The sequence below is a fragment of the Danio rerio genome, chromosome 6, assembly GCF_049306965.1.
Source record: "Danio rerio strain Tuebingen ecotype United States chromosome 6, GRCz12tu, whole genome shotgun sequence".
Lineage (NCBI taxonomy): Eukaryota > Metazoa > Chordata > Actinopteri > Cypriniformes > Danionidae > Danio > Danio rerio.
Genome location: NC_133181.1, coordinates 11,732,943 through 11,759,201, shown reverse-complemented (window position 1 = coordinate 11,759,201; position 26,259 = coordinate 11,732,943). Strand labels below are relative to the sequence as shown.

Below are 26,259 nucleotides of genomic sequence, written 5' to 3'. Positions count from 1 at the left end.
AGTTTGAGACCATTTGTCTAGATTACAAACCACTTATGCAATATTTTGCCTCATTATCCTAACTTGCCTAGTTAACTTGCGTAATTCACTTAGTTAAATGTTTAAATTTCAATTTATGTTGAATATTAGTCTTACAAAATAGTTATAAAAATATTATTTTCTGTCATAATGGCAATGACAAAAGAAATAAGTTATTAAAACTATTGTTTAAAATATGTTTTTTATAAATCTTTGTTAAACAGCACTTTAGAAAAATATTTTTTAAAGAATTAAAATTCCACAAATAATTGTGATAAATAATAATAGTGTAAATAATTTTGACTTCAACTGTATATTTTTACTTTTTTACATATATTTATTTTAGTTAAATTGCTGATGTTTAAGATGACAGATCTACTGTTGTTTAACAGACAAGTGCACTGTAAAACAATACTGGTTGCCTTAAATTTTTAAGCTGAATCAAATGAACCTTATGAGTCATTTGCATATATTTTATATCGAACTGACTTAAAGCAGCTTACATTACTCACAAAATTAAGTTGGAACATGATTAACTTAGTTTAATAAGTTACAATTAACTAAAAACATGTAATTTTATTATGTTTTACAGTGTGAGCTCCGCTTTCCCCTACAGTCCAAAGACATGCGGTACAGGTGAAATGGGTAGGCTGAATTGTCCGTAGTGTATGAGTATGTGTGTGAATGTGTGTGTGGATGTTTCCCAGGGATGGGTTGCGGCTGGAAGGGCATCCGCTGCTTAGAAACTTGCTGGATGATTTGGCGGTTCATACCGCTGTGGCGACCCCGAATTAATAATGAAGGGACTAAGCCGTCAAGAAAATTAATGAATGTTTTACAGTGTGATTCTAATTGGATTTGCACTGTAAACCTTAGAAATGACAAAAGAAAAATGTAGATCTTATAAAATTCCTACTTGTTAAGTTCTAAGCTGCTTTACTTAAAAAAAAAACATTCTGCATAAATCCACAGATTTATTTATTTATTTTTGCAAAATTCCGCACCGAAAAAGCATAAAACGTCTTTGTCAGTTTTCGTCTGGCTCTGGTTATCATTAACAAGAAGCCATATCAATCCAGATCACCAAAACTTAACTATGCAGAATTGTTCATGGTAATGATATGCGGGTTTGCACTATACTGTGATGACCTTTTTTTTTGCACGGCATCGGGAAGTTTTCAGAACATTTGCCAAACTGTCCGGATGTCAACTTTACCTCCGAATAAAAATAACTAAGAGAAGGAGAGCTAGAGAGGAAGTGAGAGAGAGAGAGGGGTAGAAATGAAGTAGTGTGATGTGGCTCTCAGGAAGACGCCCTTGAGAGAACCCCATGATGAAAGAGCAGATGGTTTAAAGGGCTTGTAAATCAAGTCTGTTTCCGCATTTTTCTGCTCACTTTTGAGTCTCATCTGTGTGTGTTCCCACTTCTGCCTTTTGTTGTTTCTTTTGCCACCTTTGCATGGATGTGGGTTAATGAACAGAGAGAAGGAGAAGTGAGAGGTATATTGCTGTAGCTCTTCCTGTTGATGATCTTTTCCGGAAATCAGCCTAGAGGGGCCTTCATCGAATTTGCACATGAATTCTGAGAAAAATTTGGTTTTGCCAAAGTTTGAAATTGTTCTCTGTGAAAGGAGTTTAAATGTACATTGAATATACACTCACCAGCCACTTTATTAGGTACACCTTGCTAGTACAAGGTTGGACCCATTTTTACATTCTTCATGGCATAGATTCAACAAGGTACTCGACATATTACTCAGAGATTTTGCTCCATATTGACATGTTAGCATCACGCAGTTGCTGCAGATTTGTCGGCTGCACATTCATGATGCAAATCTCCCTTTCCACCACATCTCAAAGGTGCTCTATTGGATTGAGATCTGGTGACTGTGGAGGCCATTTGAGTACTGTGAACTCATTGTCATGTTCAAGAAACCAGTCTGAGATGATTGGTGCTTTGTGACATGGCGCATTATCTTGCTGGAAGTAGCCATCAGAAGATGGGTACACTGTGGTCATAAAGGGATGGACATGGTCAGCAACAATACTCAGGTAGGCTGTGGCGTTGACACCATGCTCAATTGGGCCCAAAGTGGGCCAAGAAAATATTCCCTACACCATTACCCCACCACCAGCCTGAACCGTTGATACATGGCAGGATGGATCCATGCTTTCATGTTGTTGACGCCAAATTCGGATTCTTCTATCTGAATGTCGTAGCAGAAATGGAGACTCATCAGACCAGGCAACGTTTATCCAATCTTCTATTGTCCAACTTTGGTAAGCCTGTGTGAATTGTAGCCTCAGTTTTCTGTTCTTAGCTGACAGGAGTGACACCCAGTTTGGTATTCTGCTGCTGTAGCCCATCTGCCTCCAGGTTGGATGTGTTGTGCATTCAGCGATGCTCTTCTGCATACCTCAGTTGTAATGAGTGGTTATTTAAGTTTCTGTTTCCCTTTATAAGCTCGGACCAGTCTGGCCATTCTACTCTGACCTCTGGCGTCAGCAAGGCATTTGCGCCCACAGAACTGCCGCTCACTGGATATTTACTCTTTTTCAGACCATTCTCTGTAAACCCTAGAGATGATTGTGCATGAAAAAAAATCCCAGTAGATCAGCAGTTTCTGAAATACTCAGACCAGCCCGTCTGGCACCAACAACCACGCCACATTCAAAGTCACTTAGATCACCTTCCTTTCCCATTCGGATGCTTGGTTTGAACTGCAACAGATCGTCTTGACCATTTCTACATGCCCAAATGCACTGAGTTGCTGCCACATGATTGGCTGATTAGAAATTAGCTTTAACAAGCAGTTGGACAGGTGTACCTAATAAAGTGGCCAGTGAGTGCATATTTAACTGAAAGGTGCTGTGTGAACGTTTTTGACTCTTCTAAAGCATAAAATACCATGATATGTTTGCAGATATTTTTTTGTCATTTAGACATTATTATTTAAGAAACATGCTAAGTTAACACTTGTTTGTCTGAAAAACAAGTCAGTTATTCTTCTTTGAGTGTGTATGTTCCATGTTGGAATGCTTGTCTTGTTTTGGTCTCTGTAACCAGCTCACTGCCGGTTTACCCAATATTTTGGCACCCTGCGTTGCTTTGACTGAAAATACAGTATATTTTATTTCAGTCGTGAAGGCTGCCTCAATATGTGCAGCTGAAGAAAATGTGACCTCCAAAGTATAGCAGCAGCCTCTACTAAAAGTTCAAAAAATTTACACGAGGTGATGATTAATTATCAATAACTATAAATATTACAAGCGCAAACATTAGCTGAGCAGCTTATACATTGTCAGGCTTGATTCTCAGGCATGCTTGGTCCTGTTGGTGTTTTGTCAATCTGGCAACCTAAATTAAGTTAAAAAAAAAATGGTCAAGAGGGGTGAAAAAACACTTCCTCAAAATTTTGAATGCAATCCTGGATATTGAGCTATTAATTTTATAATTATGCACATAATTAAATTACTTAAAGGGCTGTTATAATGGGGCCTATTTTACCCCTTTTACAAGATGTCAGATAAGTCTTTATAAGAATGTGTTTGTAACGTTTAAGCTCAAATTATCCATCAGATTAATTTTTATACAGTGCAGAATATGCACGTTTGAGCTCAAGGCAAAGTGTAGCTGTTTTTTCTTTTTGTAGCCTGTCTTTAAATGCAAATGAGCTGGTTCTCCCCGCCCAACATTCCCAGTGTGTCTGCTTCTCCTGCATTATGTCAGTAAACAGCAGTCAGTGACAGAATCAGACACAGATAGGCAGAGATAGAGTTTATTAGTCAAAAACATCAGGTTATTTGATATAGTTTTTGTGGTGGATTTTATTCAAGCCTTTCTGAAACGATGAAGCCTGGTTTATACTTCTGTGTCAAGTGACCGGCGTTACTCACGGCGCAGGCAACGCGTGTGGCTGTGCATTTATACTTCTGTGCGCGGTCTCTGTTGGTCTGCATTAACACTTCCGAAACGCTAGTTGGCAGTCAGGTGTTAATGTTCCTCTGTGTCGAGTTTCTTCGCTGCTGTCTTGCTTTTCCTGAACACTTCCTGGATGTACAAGTGACTCAAACTCGCTCATTTTGAGGCAGGAACCGGCAGACGTGCAACAACTTTAATCATGAGGTAAACACAAAACAAAACTTTCCATCCGGAGCTCCTTCACGGGACTCCACACTTGTAAACAATCGCTCGCGCCATTCACGCAGCTCTCGGTCCCGCCCAGACTCGTCAGCGCTACCAAGCCGACCAATCACAGAGCTTACACTATGCGTTGTTGCGATGTGTAGTTAAATTTTTTGAGAGGTGCACGTCAGTGACGCCGACGGCCACGGCGAAGGGCTATGTGTCAACGGAGTCGCATACGCCCGCGTTTGACGCAGAAGTATAAATCAGCCTTAAGTCACAAAGTTTGCAGAACACTACACTGTAAAAATCGTATGTGCTATTTATTTACGATTATTGAACGTAATATTTTTACGTTGTTTTCAAGGCTTGAATTTCTTTAGCAAAAACCACATGAATGAATCGTGAAAATTACAAAATGTTTTGAGTGATAGATGATCATTTTAATATTATTAGTGAAATATGCTTTTATAATTAAAGCAAATCAACCACCATTTACTCATATTTATTAATGAAAATTACTTGTTCATAAATATACAATTTATAATGAAACCGTGCATTTCATCGTGTTGTTCGGCCACCCCGATTAAATGTTGCCTGATCATTGTTAAATATGACAATGCAAATAATTTGTTCAATTTTTTAAATATAATTCAAAATGAACAGAAGCAAATCAATTTCCAATAGGGATGGGTGGTTAAAAAATACCTGTGTATCCCTATATAAATTGTATGGCAAAACCTAAGCTCTTGAACAAGCTTGAACAGGATGTGTCTTTCTTGAAAGATTTTCCTTATTTAAGACAATGAAAATTATAAACTGTAAAAGTCTCTCAACATGCCCACTGTTGATCTGCTCCTTCAAATCACTGCCGTTGTTCAAATGCAAACATCTCAATCAAATCTGCATAATTGAGTGAATTTTCTTAAAATAAACGTGAGCCATCTTTCCTCAATTTTATTAGCTTAGTTGGTTTCTCAAATTAAGCCTAATAATTGCACTGGTTTGCTTAAAAACCAGTGAAATTTATCTCTTGATTTTATTAGCAAAATCTTCTCAACATTTTATAATAAATTCAGAATATTATTTTTATGCACAATATTTTTAATGACCACATACATTTTTTTAAATTAAATATTACAAGCCTAAAGATTCATTTTTTTACAGTATATGCTTCTGTGTGGTGTTTCCAGCTGTTATGAATTACATGGCAATTCTACTGTTGTTACTTTATTACAAACAGGCTCTGTTTTAAAAATGTTTAAACTCATTCTTGAGGTGCAGATGATCACAGAGAGTTGGAACTGATCTTTTAATCCCAGTTTCTTTGTCAATCCTGTTATGGCATATACAAATAAATTTCTGGATATTTAAAAAAGAGACTGGTTGTGTTGATATTACTCCGATATGACAGTAGACACATTCTATCCACACCAGGGGCGCTCAACCCTGTTCCTGGAGATCTACCTTCCTGCAGATTTCAGCTCCAACCTTGAACAAACACACCTGAACCAATTAGTTTAGAGCTGAACAACACTTAATTACAGGCAGGTGTGTTTGATATGGGTTGCAACTGAAATCCGCAGGAAGGTAGATCTCCAGGAACAGGGTTGGTCACCCCTCATCTACACACATTCTGTCCAAACAGCTAATAAAAGCTGATTTTGCATCATACTGTAGGCCCTTTAATGTTTTTAAGGCAACGATTTTTCTTGCTTATTTTTAAAGAAAAGTCAAGTAATTGGTTTGAAAGCAGCAGGTTTACTCAATTCTTAAAGTAAAGTACATCAAATTAATAACATTTTGTTGTTAGTCTAATAGTGCATGTGTCTCTAAACCACATTTTCCTTTTTAAATAATATTTTACATGTACATGAGACAAGCTTTATGAGAACTAAAATGTTACAGTATGCTTTCAACATTGCAGAAATTACCTTTTTTAATATGGTAATTCCCACATGTTGTCATTGCATGCACAGTATTGGATGCTGTGTGAATTTCAACACTTGCTACTAGCAGTCAGACTCAATCAAACCTATGTGGCTGTGTGAGACCACTTTAGTACAGTCATATGTCGTGGTTAGTTTAGAACCAGTGATTTGGGGAGTGATTTTGGCCTGTTAAGTGTGACTTGAATAGCGATGCGATGTTTCAGAAGTTGCTATTCGTGCTACAGATGGGTTTCCTGTTAGTGGTGTTTAAGCACCGCTGACTGCATAACAAGGTCAAAGATAACGGGGCGTTAAGGCAATGAGCGAATTTCAAATGGCATTTTTACACCCTTAAAGAGCACTATTTTAAAGCGATGCGGTTTCTATTTCCTATACAAAAAGCGAACAACTGAATCACTTCAGAGCGTCCTTAACTGAAGACTGTTAGCTAAGGGTCGACGCGAAGGTCACTTTGGGGAAGAAAGACTGTTGATCTGTGGTCATGTGGCCCGATGAGTCCTCGTGACTCATTTTAAAGCTAGATACAGCAGGAAAGTTCCAGTTAACTAACTTTTAAACAAAAAAATGAGGTTTTAGTATGTACTATTTAGTTCTAGATATATTGCTCACATTGGCATCTTGCATGTTGTAAGCAGATTCAAAGATTAAAATAGTGTTTAATAGCAAACATGTTAAAAGATTCTGTCTGCATTCTGCATTGAGGTACAGAGTATTAAGGGTTTTTGCTTTGCATGAAGTGTACCAAAAATTATACGGGGATCAAAAGAAGTTTTCTAAATGAAAAGTCCAAAATGTTCACAACATTAATACAACAGCAAGAAGTGAATTGAATCCATTTTTAATCAGAGGATTTGATAAACCTAACATAATTTGCCTAAACCTTAAATAAATAAACAGTTGAAATCAGAATTATTAGGCCCCCTAAATTATTAGCACCCCTGTTTATTTTTTTCCTCAATTTCTGTTTAACGGAGAGATTTATTTAGCACATTTCTAAACATAATAGTTTTAATAACTCATTTCTAATAACTGATTTATTTTATATTTGCCATGATGACAGTAAATAATATTTGACTAGATATATTTCAAGACACTTCCATACAGCTTAAAGTGACATTTAAAGGCTTAGTTAATTAGGGTAACTATGCAGGCTAGAGTAAATAGGCAAGTTATTGTATAACAATGGTTTATTCTGTAGACTATCCGAAAAAAATCTAGCTTAAAGGGGCTAATCATTTTGACTTTAAAATTGCTTTTAAAAAAATCAAAACTGCTTTTATTTATAGCCGAAATAAAACAAATAAGACTTTTTGTAGAAGAAAAAATATTATCTGACATACTGTGAAAATTTCCTTGCTCTGTTTAACATCATTTGGAAAATAAAAAAAAAAATCAAAGGGGGGGGCGGCTAATATTTCTGACTTTAACTGTATCTATAAAAATATATTAATTGGATTTGCTCACTTTTTTGCTTGTAAACAATATATATGAGCTGAATTTAAACAAACAAGTTAAGTTGAGCATTACTAAATTTAATTTTTTTGTTTAAATTCAGCCCATATAAACTGTTTGCAACAACTTAAAAATGTGTAAATCCAAGGAATCATTTTGTTCAGTGTATTAATAAGATTTTATCAGTGTTTATATGTTTTGAAAGCATTAATAAGCAAAATATTGTTTTACAAAAAAATTTAATAAACAAAATAATTTATTTTTTGACTATTCTAAGTTGAACAACTTTATTAATCCCACCAGGGGCAATTAAAGGGCAGTACCATCATGATACAACAAAAACATAAAGAGACAAATCACTTGCAAACAATATTAAAAAACACAATCCAGCAAGCTTCAAAATAACTTCATAAGTAGTACTTAAACCATTAAGAAAGGACCAATACAATTAAAAGTTTAAAATTTGCTAAAAAGTAAGGTTATAAAGCCTTATTGCCTCAGAAACAAAGGTGAATTTAAATCTGTTAGAAGAGCCTCTAATTCTTCTAAACCTTCTTCCAGAGGGCAACAATACAAAAAAGGCATCAGAGGATGGGAATCATCTCCTATCACACTTGAATTTTCCTTATGATTTGCTGTTCCTGTAGCTCTGCTAGACTCCGCAGAGGCAAACCAATAATCTTGGAGCAAGTCTTGACTTAGTTTTGAAGGAGATTTTTTTTTTATAACGGAAAGGAGAACCAGCATAAAAAGGAAAAGATTATTGTACTCTTAATATAGGTAGTATAAAAAAATCTCTGTGTATTTTGTGTTCTACACAGAAAGGGTTCAGTTTCCTAAGAGCATACATTCTCTGAAGCACTTTCTTAGTTACAACTTTTGAGTTCTGTTGGAACTTTAATGTAGTATCAAAGATTGTGCCAAGATACGTTTATTCCTGTATACTTGTTTTCCATTAAAATACACCTCAGGCATTTTTTTCTAAAATCAACTACCATCTCTTTTGTTTTTGTGATGTTTAGCTGCTCAGCTGCTTTGCATCATTAAAAATCTCATTATCGCTGTCATTACAATCTGTATTTGTTAACAGGAATAAAAAACTGTCTCATCAGCACATTCGACTATATGAAAATTGTCCTTAGTGCTGTGACATTTGTTTACAATATAAAAAGGATTGAAGGCAGTACGCAACCCTGTGGAGTTTCTATTGATGTAAAAAGCATGTCTGTAAACACTCCATTCTACATGAGTCTAAAACATTTTTGAGAAAATGTTTAAGAATATTGTTGGGGGAGTTTTACACTCTCAACGTTTTGATTTCTCCTGAAAATATCAAATTCTCTTTTCGTTTGGCAGGTTTCAGTGAGAGGAGGTGACGCCCAGGAGAAGAAATGCCGATACCTCCTCCCCCTCCCCCTCCCCCGCCCCCCACCTTCTCACAGGTAAACACACACACACACACACACACACACACACACACTTTTAATAGGACGGAATTCACTGTACAACTTTTTTTTTATGATAACAGATATAAAAATATTATCCTCATTGCTAGGACATGACAGCAATCACAAATGAAAAATTTATGGATTACTAAAGAAAGCAATATGTGTTTTTTTTTAACATTTATATCTTTCATCTGAATCGAATGACAGTCTGAAAGCTAATAAATCTGAATCTGTGCCCTTCACAAATTTCCCTGCAGTTTGTTAACTCAGCTGAGCAGAATCTGCTGACTGGATTTGTCTTTTTATAAAACATTTCCATGTGGAACTATGACAAAAATCAATACAAACGTTTTGTTGGGTATTCCAGCTACAGTGCTGGAATCCGGAAAGTATTCATGTTACAGCCTTATTCCAAAATGGATTAAATTAATTTATCTTCTCAAAATTCTGAACACAATAGCCCATAATGAGAATGTGAAAAAAGATTTTTTTAAATTTATGCAAATTTATTAAAAATAAAAAACCTGAAAAATCACATGTACACCAGTATTCACAGCCTTTGCTCAATACTTTGTTGATACATCGTTGGCAGCAAACATCTTCCACTTACGGATGTTGGAGGTCACTGTGCTCATTGAAACTTTCAGAGCAGCAGAAATGTTTCTGTAACCTTCCCCAGCCTTGTGCCTCAGGACAATCCTGTCTCGAAGGTCTACAGACAATTCCTTTGTCTTCATGCTTGGTTTGTGCTTTGACATGCACTGTCAACCCTGGGACCTTATATAGACAGGTGTATACCTCAAATCATGTCCAATCCACTGAGTTTACCACAGGTGAACTCCAATTAAGCTGCTGAAACATCTCAAGAATAATCAGTGGAAACAGAATATACCTGAGCTCAATTTGGAGTTTTACAGCAAAGGCTGTGAATACTGATGTACATGTGATTTTTCAGTTTTTTATTTTTAATAAATTTGCAACAATTTCAAATAATCATTTTTCACATTGTCTTTATGGGGTATTGTGTGTAGAATTTTGAGGAAATAAAGCTGTAACATAAAACAATGTGGAAAAAGTGAAGCGCTATGAAAACTTTCCGGATGCACTATATATATGCAGAGCATCATATTTTAATACAGCAAATGTCTGTGCTTGTATTTGCTTACAGGCCAACACAGAGAAGCCTGTCTTGAACAGATCAGAGCAGCAGGGCAGGAATGCTTTACTGTCAGACATCAGTAAAGGAGCCAGGCTGAAGAAGGCTGTTACAAATGACCGCAGTGCCCCCGTACTTGACAGTAAGAACTAGCCCCTTATGAGCTTACACTGTGGCTACGTTCTTGAACTAAAAACAACCTCAGCTTCATATTTTTGACCCCTGCACTGTAAAAAAATGATTAGTTGACTTCAAATAAGTGAGTTGGCTTCAAATCTTTAAGCAAACGTATCATGTGCATAATTATAAATATTAAGTTTAATCAACTTAACAGTTCCAAGTTATGACAGATTTACTTACAAGTAAAGTCAGCTTGTCGCATTTAAGGCAATGGGCTTCCTCACTTTTTTAAGCAAAGCAAATAATCACTTTTTGCAGTGTGTGTTTTCTTTAGAAACTATTTAGGGCTAACATTTCTGCATGAAAAACATTTGTGGTTTTGCTCTTCATTCCAAAATATTAAATACTTGTTTGTTTTGGCAGAACCCAAAGGTGGAGGAGGGCCTGGAGGGGGAGGCGGGGGCGGAGGAGGAGGAGGAGGGTTTGGTGGTGGTGGTGGTGGGGGTGGAGGAGGCGGAGGAGGTCTGGGTGGGCTCTTCCAGGGTGGCATGCCAAAGCTGCGCTCCACTCGAGATGGTAAGAACAAACACACACACACACACGCGTTTGTTAAACGTACTACTGTGTTTACTAATTCATTTCTTCAGCAGGGATTGATTATAGACATTTTGCACTTTTTACACCCCTTTTTACACCCTTGCACATTTTTGCGACCCCTTGCACTGCAAAAACTCTCTATCTAGTCAAAAGTTTAAATTTTATTTCTAAAGGCAAAAAAATCTTGTTGATCTTGTGTTAAGAATAAAAAATTAATCTTTTTTTTTACTTTAATAAAGCTTAAATTTATGTATTCTGCCTACAAATTTAGTTCAATTACAATGAGATATAGCTATTTACGACCAGCTATGTATTTTTAAGACTTAATTTCAGCTGTAATAACTTGTTTTAAGTTTGCCTATTAAAAAGGCTCAAGAATCGCACTTATTCGTATTTTATCTGTCGTAGCTATTTTTAAAATTGTCTATTTATTCATTAATGTTTGTGTGGTCTTGATTTAATTCATACAATAATCTTGTTTAAAGCTTTGTTTTAAGACAGAAAGAGGAATCCTCCTGTTTATTAATTCTAGTTTTAAGAGATCATCACACAAAATCAGAAAAGCATACAGTTTGAAAAGCTAGTTTTAAGATAATTCAACTAAATTCATTGCCTTATTTTAACAATGTTTTCTTTATTAAAGTCTAGATGAGTTTTCTTGGGTTTCCCAGCATAAAACATATGCCAAAGTTGTTGATGGTTCATTCCGCTGTGGTGACCCCTGATAAATCAGGGACTAAAGGCTGATTTATACTTCTGCGTCAAGCGCACGCACATGGTCCAGCGCAGCCTTCACACGGCCTCATAGCTTTTGCTGTGGCTGATGTGGACACATACCTCTTAAAAAATGTAACGATGCGTAGTGCAAGCTCTATGATTGGTCAGCTTGGTAGCTGTGATGAGTGTGGGCGGTGCTGAGAACCGTGAGCCAGATGGAGCAAGTGTTTACAAGTGTCGAGACCATTAATGACGCTCCAGATGGAAACTTTTGTTTTGTGTTTACCTTGTGATTAAAGTTATTGCACGTCTGCAGGTTCTTGCCTCTGAATAAGTGAGTTTTAGCTACTCGTACATTAAGGTAGTGCTCAGAAAAAACAAAACACCCAAGAAGAAAGTTGACACAGAGGAACATAAAAACCCGCTGCCAGCTAGTGCTTCGGAAGTGTTATTGCAGAGTATGAGTATAAATGCACGGCCATGCCCAAGGCAAGCACCGTGGGTCACGCCGATCACTTGATGCAGAAGTATAAACCAGCCTTAAGCCGAATGAATGAAATTAATGTTATAATCTTCCTGCACTGGCAGATAATTTCACTTGTTCCTAGTCTGTATCATTTATTATTTCACTTATTGCTCATATTTAAATGATTAATTTTTTGCATTGTGCACCAATTAGATTATCTGGTTATGAAATAGTTTGCTCTCTCTTTCAGACTCTGTGAGTGTCAGGCCTCCGGTTCTGCCACCTGTAGCTCGTACCACAGGTCCGCGGCCTTTTGGTGGAGGATCTGGCTCTGCCCCTCGTCTGCCTGTGCAGCGCAGTGAATCTTTTGATCCTCCACGGGCACGAATGACTCCACCACGTCCCGAAACGCCAGGAGGGCCTCCTCCTCCTCTTCCAAGTGCCCCCCGACCCTTCCAGAGCAGTACACAGAGCAGGGGGCCACCCGCACTACCAGGCACTCCCCGCTTTGGCTCTGCACCAACCCCTCCACCCCCAACCCTTCCTGGGCGTCAGCCTGCACCTCCACCAGTGCCAGGTGGGATAGGTCGTCCTCCATCAGTTCCTTCTCCTTCGACTGGTCATGCCGGAAGGCCTCCACCTCCTCCTGCACCTGGTCGGGGTGAAGACCGCCCTCCTCCTGTTCCCCCTGCAAACCGCTCAATGCCACTGACGCGGGACAGCCCTCCCCCTCCACCTCCTCCATCAGCAAGCAGTAAACCGACTCCCCCTCCAGCTCCTTCTCCTGCCTGCTTGAGGCCACCGGTGAGTGCAGCCCCTCCACTGCCGCCAGGTCGCCCAAGCCCAAATACTCCAGATGAACATACGCCACGACTTCCTGAACGAAACCTGTCACTAGCCTCACATCCGCCCGCACCTCCGCCAGGGCGATCCGGACCCCTTCCTCCACCTCCCTCCGAGAGACCGCCTGCGCTGGGCAGAAATGCAAGTGGAAGATCAGGTATTGAAGGAGGTGCAGGTTTTTACAGGATGATCCCAAAATCGTCTTTTTGGTCATCTGTATTTGTGTTTGCATCCACAGGTCCTCTTCCGCCTCCACCTCCTTCTGGCCGGCCAGGAGGAGGAAGTATGAGGTCATCGCCAGCTCCTCCCCCACCAAACAGACCGGGTGTAGAGACTCACCGTGGGGGCAGTAGGCCACCACTTCCTCCAGACAGACCTTCCTCTGGACCTCTGCCGCCACCTCCTGCACCTATAGGCAATGGATACCACAGTCAGCATCATATAGGTATGGGGACAGTCTTTATGTTTGTGTTTAGTCATTCAAGGGCCATGAATCCCACCTGTCTTAGCAGGGTGATTTCACACCTCTAGTCTGAAAAAAGTCAGGAAAGTGGGAGTGTCGGGGGGAAAAGAGGGAAGGGTTTGCATAAAAGAGTTTCAGTTTGGGCACACGGTGATTTTCACAGCGGCAAAACAAACACAGACGCAGGGGAGAAAGACAGTGACTGTTTACATGGACATCAGTAATCGAATTATTTGCCAAATTCTTGATTTGTCGACTTTAACTGCAGTTTGGCACTTTCCCTTTCATTCAGGAACATTTCAAGTATGGCCCCGTGACAAACGAGATATTGGATGCGAGGAACTGCTGGAAGAGTGTAGTTTTAATGTAATGTTTGATACCGCAAGTCGTATGAGAGAAAAAAAATAAACCTCTGAACTTCTTTGTAACTTAGACTCGGTAGGTAGCGTCAGAGAGCCTTGTGTGTACAGACTATCCTGTCATCCTATCCTTGCGAAAATCCTGCACAACAGTAATTGTTTGATTAAGGTGTTTACATTTGGAGAGCAGCATTTACAGCAGATCTTTAAGTCTATAATATTGTAGTTTTATTACTGTACTGTAAACTTAGTAACTAAATCATTTTGACTAAGATATGCGTTTAAAAACTGAAAGAGTACTGCTGACGATACTAACTAACTTTGCCTCTGAATAAACAAAAACACTGATCGCTTACTTACCAAATTTGTAGAGACAGGACAATCAACACCAACTGAAACCGCGTCTTTTTTAAAAGGAGACGAGCGGCAAATCCGGATTTCACCATTTCCAGATGCAAAAAGCTCTCGGGTAAAAAATGTTCCTTTATAAACATATTTTTGTTGCGTGTTAGTGACCGCTGTAATACACACGTGAGTCCAGACATCCAGTCTACATGCTGGAATACACACAAGGATCTAATTGCCGTGACGCAGCTTCAAAATATCTTTTCAAACGGGAGGAATGAATTTGCTCGAAATTATTTAAAAACAACAAATTTTCACTTTTTAGTGAAATGTATGCATCCTAATTATGTTTTTAGCGACGTGGGACACGTATATGTCAACATTTCAACAAATGTGTTTTGGTGTTTTGTGACCCTTTAACCCTTGTGTGTCATTGGAGATGCTCTCATCCACTCTGGGGGGATTTTTAAGGCTTAATTTGGCCACAACTTACTCTGTGTTTCAGAAAATGGAATGTTTTTTTGTGAAAAATCTTATTTTGACATATTTTGGGAAAATGCTTTGCATTTTTATTTTATTTTTATTTTTTTACTCAACAATACTCTCTGGTCAAATTTATTACCCTTTCGTTATGTTGGTGGCTGTTTTTGCCCCATTGACTTCCATTATAATGACATTTTTTTGATTGCAAAGCCAATATAATCATACATTCTTAATTGTTGATGGTTTTCCCTGTTGGGAAGAGGAACAATTTTTGATTTTTACTGTTGATCATTAGTTGACATCATTAACCCCATAGATAGCCTGTGCAAAAAAAGTACTAGATGCAGAATTCAGAGGAAAAGCCCAATACAATATGTTACTCTGGGGTGTTTTGGATTTTTAGTGAACGAGAAGATTCACTTCACCCATTTAAATGTTAAATTTTGGTTTCAAATTACTAAGAAAGTGGTCCTCCCAATGCTGATATCAACCTTATTCTGCGATGTGGAAGTGCGCTCATTTTAGAACTTCCAATTCAGCTGCATATGGTAGAAATGACTAGGAATAGCAAACGGTCAAACTACTTGCTCTACAAACAAGTGTTTGCATGATTATACAGACAAAGCAGAATCATGTAATAAGAAACTATCAGTTTGCAACTTCAAGCAGCATAACGAGCTGTTTTAAACATCTAAAAAGGAATGGAAGTGAATGAGAACGGAAGCCTCAAGCCAAAAACATTTAAATGGCTGTGCCGGCCCATACGCAAAGAATAAGGTGAATAGGGCAGCTTTTACTCTAGATATTGGAACATGACTGTGAGGATTCATCTCAGGCATTAAACCAGTAGAAATGGTGTTGGACATCAACATTGGTTTCTGGTCCCAGTTCCAAATCATTCCAAAGTTGTTTAGATCTGTGCTTGCTAGTTACAGACAGCTTTGTAAAGCATCTTCCTAGAGGCATTGTATGACAGTGACAAAAGAGACTACCTGTTAGTAGTGGGTGTAGCTGAAATATCCAAATCTGCTAATTGCAAGGAGGAACATACTTTAGGCCATTTAACACAATAAGCCACTGTTGCTTCCTTTTGGACAAACGAATTTTTGCACAAAGAACTAGTAGTAAAAATATCTCTACTCATACTGTCAGTGTTGGATAAATTTACTTCTAATACAGTGCTCAGCATATATGTGTACACCCCCACAAACGTCTCATTTAAATTTATTTTCTATAGGATGCTTTATTATATTTGCGCATATACATTAGTTCAGTCAGTACTGAAGCAAAATCTGGAGCTTATCTAACAAAATAACTAGTCCAAAAATGAATAGCCTAAATGTACAGTATATGTTAGGGGAAAATATTCAAGAAAATTTTAAAAAGAGCTAAACTTTTTCTCTGCAATATTTTGCTTGACTTTAATTGTATTATCTTTTCATTCCTAAAGATGTTCTGTGTAAAATATTATTTTAATAAATATATCCTTTTAATAAATCTGTTTTGTTTAAATGCACCACTATATAATACCCATATTCACTGAGAAATGGATACAAATATTTGAAATGGAGTGGACGCTGAAATGGAGAATGGGTGCTGGGCACTGTATATTATAATGATAAGCTTGTCTTAATCTAAAAAATGCTAAAATAACAACCCATACTTTCACTTTCATTTCTTAAAAAGGATCTTTACCCAACACTGCTATACTATGTGAAAACGATTTGCTTCCACAATAAAAATACAGACGATTTGTCAAGCACACTACACAGTTTCTCTGCTATTGAATTGTCTATATTATTTCTCTCTGAAAATAGAGTGATAAAAAATTCTGCATGAAAAATTGGTTGTATTTTTTTTAAACTGTTTACTGGTGTCTCATAATTGTTCCGAAATAAATGTGCATTACATTTACATCACACACCCGTGTACCTATAATACATTACATAACCTAACCTAACGTACTTAAAGAGATAGTTCAACAAAAATCTTTTACTTGTTATAAGCCTGTTTCTTCTCAGATCTTATTTTGTGTTTAACAAAATAGAGAAACTCAATTTTAAGGAAATAAAGATTTTGGGGTGAGCTATCATTTTAATGAAATATAAATTAAAGCACTTTTGCGCTAATATACCACATTTCTTCTTTTAAACGTTACAGTTTACTGCATGTCTCAGATGTTGTCAGTAGCTCATATACTAACCCTGCCATACTTCAGGAAGTGTATACGACATATATTCTAAAGGTGTGTGTGTTTGATTTGTTTCTTCAAGATGAATGGGAATCACGCTTCACATTCCGGCCTGTATCGGATCTTCCACCCCCAGATCCCTACATCCCCTGTCAAAAGACCTACCCCAGCAAAATAGTGCGAAATGAAAGCCGAGGTAACCAATCCCAGTCATCTTATTCCCTTTTTTTTTGCTGTGCACATAGACAAAGCTGACCCACAGCTGTCGCTTTCCCATGCCAGTGAATGTTTTGAATAACTCTCAGCACAATCGTGGCCTTATCCATTTGTTTATGTGCCTACGTGTGTGTTTCTGTCTGTTTCAGGTTCAGGGAAGAAAGAGCGAGGAGCACCTCCCCTGCCTCCTATACCTAGGTGAAAAAGAAAAAGGCCTGACAATCCTTCCCTTTCCTGATTTTCTAAGTTTCTCTGGAACTGTTTGTTTCTGTGATGTTGTTTTTTCTGCCAGAGTAATTCATTAAAATATATATAAAAAAATCATGTATAAAAGAAGTATAAAAACAGTTTTCTGTTAAAACACCCCTTATTCTATACAGTTTTGTTGTTGTTTGCTTCAGAAATGATTCTCAATTGCTTTTTTGCCTGTCGAGTGATGAGTTACAATAATACTAAAGCTAAGTTTGACTGTTTTGTTTTTGAATGAGAAGAATTGTTGTGCCATTTATTGTCCCTCAGGGACATGCTGAAAGTTTTAGGAGTTTGCCACTTCTACTGTTTTGATGTTTATGTCTAAGCAATACACTTCTCAAGGATATAATGAAAAACTTATAGGCCTTTGGGTGCAGGATATCGTCGTATTTCGATGAGTTTTGGCGCCCTCTGGCTGTTTTTATACAACAACACAGTAGCAAATTAGCATCTACTTTTTAAGCTTCCAATGGCAGTAAAATCAGGTAACTTGAACAAAATGTCAGGTAACTTGAAGTGGCTGACTGAAATGCTCACGTAATAATATTTGATAGAAAAACGTTTGCTTTAGTTATGTGGTGATAAAGGACAAAAAGTTACACAGAACACTGAATATTGTGTGAATGGTACTAGCATCAGATGTATTAACATACAAGTCCTTATGTGAAATTAGGAGGGACTGAATTCATGGAGAACTGTAGATGGCCATTATTAGATTTATAGATCACTCAAAATCAAAACAATTTCTCACCAAACTCAAGTGGTTCTTAGCAATTTATGAATTTCGTGTGTTGCACACAAAAAACATGATAATCTGAAGATTTGTTCTTGAGGGAAAGCAGCCTTTTCATTTTTAGGGGGGTGAACTACGCCTTTAAATGCTCTGCAGATCATTTTAACAAGTCTTGGAGCTGACATATGACTATTCCTGATAGATATAAGCCAAAAATGTGTTTAAAAAATGTTGTATGCACTTGCTTATGTTGCTAATGTTAGCTCAGTATTACGTTGCCTTATATGTATATTTTTCAGATGTTTACTATTATATTTTACAGTGCTTGACTTAAAGTATAATCAGAAAGCGTATTATACCTTGAGCTGCATTTAATATGTTTTCTTCATTTGTGTACTTGTAGTGAAAGAATCAAAAGTCCAGGTTAATGCTGCCTTTTGTTTGTTTACATGGGAATGGCCTTTAAAGAAACATTAAAAAATCACTTAAACAAGAGAGAAGCACAGCCAAAAAAGACACAATATGTGGCACCAACATTATTATTAAAACTAAGGCATGATTTATTATGTTGTGCTTGCAAAGATATTGCGGTATGATCAAAAGCTTGCGATGGTTCACCCAGAAATGAAAATTCTGTCATTTACTTGCCCGTCTCTTTGATTTTATTTCTTCTCTTGAAAAAGAAGCTTTAAAAATGTTTGAAAGCAGTAGTCATTGACTTCCATAGTATGTTTTCTATTAATGTCAGTGGTTACTGGTTTTCAAGTTCTCTTGAAAAAAAGCTTTAAAAATGTTTTTTAAACCAGTATCCATTACTCCATAGCATTTCTTTTTTTTTTTTAATGAATGTCAGTGATTACTGTTGCTCAACATTCTTCAAAATATCTTCTTTTGTGAAAAAAAAAAAACATTTGAGGGTGAGGAAATAATACCAGAATATTCATTATTGCGTGAACAATCCCTATAGGCTAACATGGTACGGTAATGTTCACTTTGTGCCTTAATATAGCTACAATTTTAGTTCATACAACGTTATGTTGTTTAATTTGTATTTTTTACTATACAGTAATACAAAAAAGAGCTATTCTTGTGTGCCAAATGTGCTGTTTTCTAAATAAACATGCAAGCAAAGCTGGATTTTGTATTTCATTTTATTTAACGCTCATTTCTATGCGTTTCATTTGTTGTGAAGCTGTTTTCAGTATGCTGACTGCACACAAATGTTCTTTGTATGTTTTGTTGTTGTTTGATTTCAGTGCACTTTTTTTTCAGAAATTCTGAAATAAATTAAGAAAATGAAACACACTTCATTCAAACAAGAAATACCAGGTAAACAATGCCCTAGAAGATTCCCTCAGTACTAATATTAAAATGTCATTTACTCTCAGTTCTCCTACAAACCTCTTTGATTTTCTTTCTGCTTTTGAAAAAGAAGCTTTAAAAAATGTTTTTGAAACCAATTGTCATTAACTACTATGCATGTCAGTGATTACTGTTGCTCAACATTCTTCAAAATATCTTCTTTTGTGAAAAAAAAAACATTGGAGGGTGACAATAACGAACAATCCCTATAGGCTAATATGGTACGTTAATATGTTCACTTTGTGCCCTTATATGGCTACAATTTCAGTTCATACAACGTTATGTTGTTTAATTTGTATTTTAGTATACAGTAATACAAAAAGAACTATTCAAGTGTGCCAAATGTGCTGTTTCCTAAATAAACATGCAAGCAAAGCTGGTGTTTGTATTTCATTTTATTTAATGCTCGTTTCTATGTGTTTCGGATGTTGTGAAGCTGTTTTCAGTATGCAAACTGCCCACAATGTTCTTTGTATGTTTTGTTGTTGTTTGATTTCAGTGCACTTTTTTTCCAGAAATGCTGAAATAAATGATAATGAAACGTACTTCATTTAAAATAAGAATTACCAGGTAAACAAGGCCCCAGAAGATTCCCTCAGTACTAATATTAGCGGCAATATGACGCCCATCCACTAGCGCGCGTGACTGTAGCCAATCGAATGCAAGTGTTCCATCTATTTCGGCATAGTTCCTACATTTCCGCCAATCAGCGCCATGATCAGATGAACTAAGGCGGGGCTTTTCGACAACATAGGCGGAATCTCGCGTCAGTCATTCAGTGATTTGACATTGAAAGTAACGGAGTGCTGAAGCGCTCGTGATGCTGTGAGCAGAGTGTAAGCATGGATGTTTCTACTGTGTTTTTCTTTAATGACATTATATACAATCCATGTATCGATCATCTCGACACCTGAACGCACGGTACGTCTTCAACAGTCGCTATTTTTATCATGTATTTTCTTTTGCGAGATATTCCTGCCAAATGTAGCTATTTTGATGTGTACTCAATGGCCTTGTTTATAAGAAATAACATTTATGTCTATTTCTGAATAAACTTTAACGGTTTTGATGTTGTATACATGTTATTATTGTTGTTGTTATTATTATAGACTACAATTCGCCAGTATCCAAATTTATTTTTCATTTAATTAAAATTAAAATCAACGATTTGTTGTTATCGTAATTTAAATGATTGTTGATGTGTTATTGTTGTGGTCATTATTAACAGCAATATCCACAATTAACTATAGTAAAACTATGTTTAATTAATAGTTGTCATTTAATTGGAATTTTAGGATCCATGGTTTGGGTAATACAAGTGGGAACAGTTTTCTGTGTTTATTATTTTTATTAATCAATATAAAATATTGATTTAATATTAGCCATTTATATGACTTGTTATACTTGGGTTACAGTTTATTTAGTACATGTTATGTAAAATTTTAATACAGTGAATTCGTTTAATTTCATTATAATATAACATGATTTTTTTTGCACAATAAAATAAATATCTAGTGCAATTATAACCCTAAATCAGAAAAAGTCGAGACAGTATGAAAAACGCAAATAAAAAGAAAGTTGTGATTTCTGTATAAAACAGCACATTATTTAATGTGTTCCTCGTAATGTTTTTTAATAAACACATATTCTAATTTTGGTTCTTGCAACACAAAAAAAAGCTGGAACAGTAAAGCATTTACTACTTTGTAATGTTGGCATTACTTTCACAACAATTAAAAGACATTTAGGGGCTGAAGACACCAAGTGATGAAATATTTCAGGTGTAATTTTGCAAACACGTCTTAAGGTAGGCAACAGTATGAGGTCTTCGTTGTTGCATTTTGCACTTGAAAATGCGCCACACATTCTCTATTGGAGACAGGTCGGGACTGCAGGCAGGCCAGTCACCTGTCTCTACATTTGCAGCCTGGACATTTTGTAACGAGTACAGAATATGGTTTTGCATTGTCTTGTTGAAAAATGCATGGGCGTCTCTGCAAAAGAAGTCTCTGCAAAATCTCGATGTACTTTCCACCATTAATGGTGCAATAACAAGTGCAAGTTACCTTTGCTAAGGGTACTGACACAACCCCATATCATACTAAACCCCTTTCTTTTAGACTTGTTGCTGGTAACAGTCTGGATGATCCTTTTCTTTTTTGGTCTGGAGCACACAGCATCTATTTCTACCCAAAATACCTGAAATACTGATTCATCTGACCACAGTACACATTTCCGCTGTGTGAGGGTTCAAAGTTGCTTCTGATCCAAGAGAAGTGGACTGTGCTTCTGAACACTGTTAACATAGGGCTTTCTTTTGGCACAGTAGAGTTTTAACTGGCATGTGTGGATGTCATTACGAATGTGGTACTTGACAAAGGTTTGCCAAAGTAGTGCTGAGCCCATGTGGTGATATCGCAATATGCCACCTGAGGGATCAGATATCACAGTTGTTCAGCGTAGACTTGCGCCCTTGTCTTTTCACGCTGAAATTCCTCCAGATTCCTAGAATCTTTTAATTAAGTTTTGCACGGTTGAAGGTGAAATATCCAAATGTCTTCATATCTTTCTTTGAGGAACATTGTTTTTAAACAATTCATTCATTTTCTCAGGTATTTGTTTGCAAACTGGCGATCCTCAGCCTATCTTTGCTCCTAAAGGACTAGACCTTTCTTGGATGCTACTTTTGTAACAAATAATCCTTAAAGTCACCTGTTGACATCACCTGTTTGAAAATGCATCATAATTTAACCAGTTTACCTGATTTCTTAGAATATGTTTCAGGTCTGAGTTACAGGAAAGGATGTATATTTACAAATGAAATGAAGACATGAAATATTTTGTGTTCATATTGTCTGCAGTGAAATACAAGTCAAAGTAAATTTGGAAACCACTACTTTATTTTTTCATACTATACTGTCCCAACTTTTCAGATTTGAGGTTGTATAACAAGGTTGCTATTAGGCTTGGGCGGTAATACGGAAGAATGGTATACCATGGTATCTAAAAATAGCAACGGTATCAGTTTCAATACCGTTATACCATCATAAAAACAATGCACCTATTTAGGAGACAAAGAATAAATGTTAAATATAATTTATTTAATGGCTAAAGAGACGTATGTGTGGTCGTCATCACGGGACAGCGTGGAGGAGAAAGAGAGAGCTGGGGAAAGATGGTGAGGTACAAACTAAGTGGCTTGGTCTCGAAAAAAACACAACTTCTGCAGTTTGGCAGTATTTCAGATTTCGATCAAACGAGAAGGTAGAGGCGGTAAATACGGACGAGGCAATTTGCAAATTGTGCAACAAAAGTTGAACGCGAGAGATGGAAATATCTCAAACCTAAAGTTGCATATACCAAACTACTAGGGATGCACCGATATGGATTGTTTGGCCGATATCGATAACCAATAACTCTTCAGACTTGGAGGCCGATAGCCGATATATATAGGCCGAAAGTTATAAATAATATGATGAATGTTATAAATATAAAATGTTATATTTTTATACAGCAAACTTCATGAAATATTGAACTGCTCTTATGAACGGAATAGTCTATATTTAAAACAAACAAGCTATAATTTCAAAATTGCAAGGTGATTATATAGACTAATGTTCACGATTTCTCATAAATCACATGCCAAAAATAAATTATTTCCTTTTCTTCATTGCAAATTAACATGCAGCTTGACTGTTGCATAAAAAATAGGCTAAATAACAAAATGGGATTTAATCAACAAGCAAGTTTAATATATTTAAAAAAAAGGACTGAAATCAGCTCATATGTTGTTGAATAAAACGTGTTACAGTAATGTACATATGAACAAATGTGTCATGTCCGAAAAAGCCTTTTTTAGAGGTGTTTTGACAGTTCAGAGCCACCGGACAAGCGAAAAGCTGAATACAGATTATATTACTTGAGAAAATGCGGCATAAATTCATCCTGTTCGGCGTTTTAGATTCTTTTGAACATGTAGCTGCTGCTTGTCAATCAGAAAACGCTTCTATGTTTGTTCTTGCTGTCTATTGCAGCAAAAATGATCGATGAAAAGTTTATAATAAACCGTTGAGAGTTATAATCAATATGAATATTCCGATTAAACTGAATACAATCTTACATCAACAACACATGGCAAGCAAGGCATTGATAATAACAAATAATCATATTAGATTACAAACAACCCAACGAGTTGTTTAGCACGTGTGCATCTCTGCTGTTATGTTTACACAAGTAATATTTTTTCCTAAGGTGATTTCAACAAAAATACACAATGACACTATCAAACATATCTACAATGATGAGGAATACAGTTACTTACTGAGTTATTAACGCACAGCAATACCACATGAAGAAAGGACGGACTTTGAAGGAATAAACAAAGTGAGGAGAGATCCATTATAGTGCACTGAACAAGTCGGAAAAAGTTCCACCTACGCATGCGCGAGGCAGGCAGTTCTGTACAATTACGTAATTTATCGGCTTAAAGATATCAAACTAATTTAGACATCGGATCGATAACGATAATCTCAAAAATAGCATTTATCGGCCGATAACGATATGGCCGCCGATATATTGTGCATCCATAGAAACTACCATCTGCTAACTGCTGTGAAGATGAACTCGACTTCACTCAGTGGAACAGTTTTATTGCCTCCTGATGCAAGACCAACAACATCTAGGTCCACCGCCAGCCGATGGTAATAGGGGCCTTCGGGAAAACAACAAAGTACAAAAGGGACAGTGTTAGTCGGAAAACCTGTACTGATGTTGTGACAAAATACTAGACGAAGGAAATGGTCTCTTTCCACAAAATAGGGAAAAAAAAGGTCCTTTAAGGACATAAAATAAAATTGACTTGTGTGCACGAAAACTTCTGGCCGTTTATGTTAATTCAATTCTGTTTGACTGTTGTATTTGCACTTTTTTTATTTATAAACTGCTATTTGTTGCTAAGAAAAGTTGTTAATATTGTTGTGCATGCTTTTTTGTTTTTGTTTCAGTTTTAGAGTTTGGTATTCAGTTTCTAAACAGTTCAGGCACAAGCCAACAGTTTAATGATGCTGTCTGAGTCTTACGTAATAATTTTTTATTATTCACGGTAATGCCGTATACCGAGGTCCAATAGGGAGAAGGTTTGACGGTATCAAAATTTAGAGACTGCCCAAGCCTAGTTGCCATTAAAGTGTCATAAGCAGCAATATATAAAGCAGTGTCCATGATTTCACATATTTTCATCTTTTTTCTGTATCATTTTTAATTCCAGCTTTCTGATCTGCACCATTAGCTCATTTCTTTATCATCATGGAGGGCCTGTATGTGTCCATCCATGGCCTTAACGTCACCCACAGCCCTCTCGGAGCGCCAGCCATGTCCATAGACAAGCTTTTCCCTGCCCTGCTGGAGTGCTTCGGCATCATCCTGTGCGGTTACGCGGCAGGTCGCAGTGGCATCATCAGCGCGGCGCAGGTCAACGGTCTGGGCAGCTTCGTGTCGTGTTTCGCTCTCCCTGCGCTGCTTTTCAAGAACATGGTGCAGCTGCAGTTCCAGCACGTCGTCTGGTCTTTTCTGTGGAGTGTTTTGATCGCAAAAGTGTGCGTGTTCACGCTGGTGTGTGTGCTGACGCTGCTGGTGGCTGATCCTGAGAGCAAGTACAGTAAAGCTGGGCTGTTTGCTATCTTCGCCACGCAGAGCAATGACTTCGCTCTGGGATATCCTATAGGTGAGGACCTGCTCACACACATATGCAAGCATGCAAATATGCAAAATGAGTTTTTCCAGAGAAGGCAGTGTCTTCTTTTTTAATATATTTATTTTTCAAACAAATCAGAACAAAAAACACTTTCAAATGACAACATTAAAATAGGAAAATACAAACAATATCAGTTCCTAGGTAGCTGGATACAGTCTTAAAGGTCCCATGAAGTGCTTTAAAATGTGCATTTTAATTCAGTGTTTGACCTGATCTCAACTGAAACACGAAGAGAGGGTGTGACATGGTGTAGCTCCTCCTCTTTTTAAAAACAGCCAATAGCATTTTGCTTTATCACCACTCTGTCAGTAAAAGTGGTTGAGCTCCAGTGCATCAAATGAAAAGCAAATAAAAAGCATCTTGAAGGGGGCGGGGCATGTCAGATACTTGGGAGCTTTTGATTGGTTATGATTTGATGAGAATCTGAAGTATGAGGGGTCGTGAAAAAAAAACGCTAATCCATTTAGGCGGAAGTAAAAAACTGCAAGCTCTACATGTTTATATTAGTTTTATATTTTCTAAACACAAATGTTGTCTGTTTTGGAGCACAGTAGCTCATATATATCTTAAAATTGAACAATACTAACATCTGAAAAACTTATGTTTAATTTCATGGGACCTTTAAGTACTTTCATACATTCATAAGTATTTATTTTTTATCAGATGCTGCCATATAAGGGTCACATATCAAAGATCAGAAATCTCATGAGGGAGGATTCCGGATACATATAAATAAAAGCACCAGGGGCGGACTGGCCATAGGAAGCACAGGGACATTTCCCAGTGGCCTGATGTCAGTCTGGCCTGCCAACGTGAATCTGGCCTGCCCAGACTTATGATCGATAAACAAGGCCATTGAATACAGATCCAAATATGTACATTTGACACAAAAATACAAAATATATACAGTGCCTCCAGAAAGCTTTCATAGCGCTTGACTTTTTCCAGATTTTTCTGTCATAGCCTTATTCCAAAATAAAATAAATGTATTTATTTCCTCAGAATTCTACACACAATACCCCATAATAACAATGTGAAAAAAAAACATTTTTTTAAATTGTTGCAAATTTATTATAAATAAAAAAGCAGAAAAATTACATGTACATCAGTATTCACAGCCTTTGCTGTGAAGCTCAGGTACATTCTGTTTCCACTGATCACTCTTGAGATGTTTCAGCAGCCTAATTGGAGCTCACCGGTGGTAAACT

General features: G+C 37.0%; 2 protein-coding genes across 16 annotated transcripts in view; both read left to right on the top strand.

Annotated features, from left to right (window-relative positions):
• The window catches only part of wipf1b (WAS/WASL interacting protein family, member 1b), a 28,279-nt gene extending 9,205 nt beyond the window's left edge, over positions 1-19,074 (top strand). For 3 of the 5 annotated variants that reach the window (XM_068221901.2, XM_073953711.1, XM_005165803.6), the window contains 7 exons: positions 8,905-8,990; positions 10,165-10,294; positions 10,696-10,848; positions 12,303-13,052; positions 13,134-13,340; positions 16,819-16,932; positions 17,102-19,074. In XM_068221901.2, coding sequence (XP_068078002.1) covers positions 8,940-8,990; positions 10,165-10,294; positions 10,696-10,848; positions 12,303-13,052; positions 13,134-13,340; positions 16,819-16,932; positions 17,102-17,154 — 1,458 coding nt within the window. In that variant the 5' untranslated portion in view covers positions 8,905-8,939 and the 3' untranslated portion in view covers positions 17,155-19,074. Of the gene's footprint in view, positions 1-610; positions 664-8,904; positions 8,991-10,164; positions 10,295-10,695; positions 10,849-12,302; positions 13,053-13,133; positions 13,341-16,818; positions 16,933-17,101 lie in introns of all 5 variants that reach the window. The other 2 variants (XM_073953712.1, XM_068221900.2) reach the window with 1 other exon arrangement.
• A 1,002-nt stretch (positions 19,075-20,076) lies between these two features.
• The window catches only part of gpr155b (G protein-coupled receptor 155b), a 698,693-nt gene continuing 692,510 nt past the window's right edge, over positions 20,077-26,259 (top strand). For all 11 annotated transcript variants that reach the window (XR_012407657.1, XR_012407656.1, XR_012407655.1 and 8 more), the window contains exons 1-2: positions 20,077-20,220; positions 24,566-25,021. Coding sequence is in view for 7 of the 11 variants with exons in the window: in XM_073953693.1 (XP_073809794.1) it covers positions 24,604-25,021 (418 nt within the window). In the remaining 4 variants the exon portion in view is untranslated. The remainder of the gene's footprint in view (positions 20,221-24,565; positions 25,022-26,259) is intronic.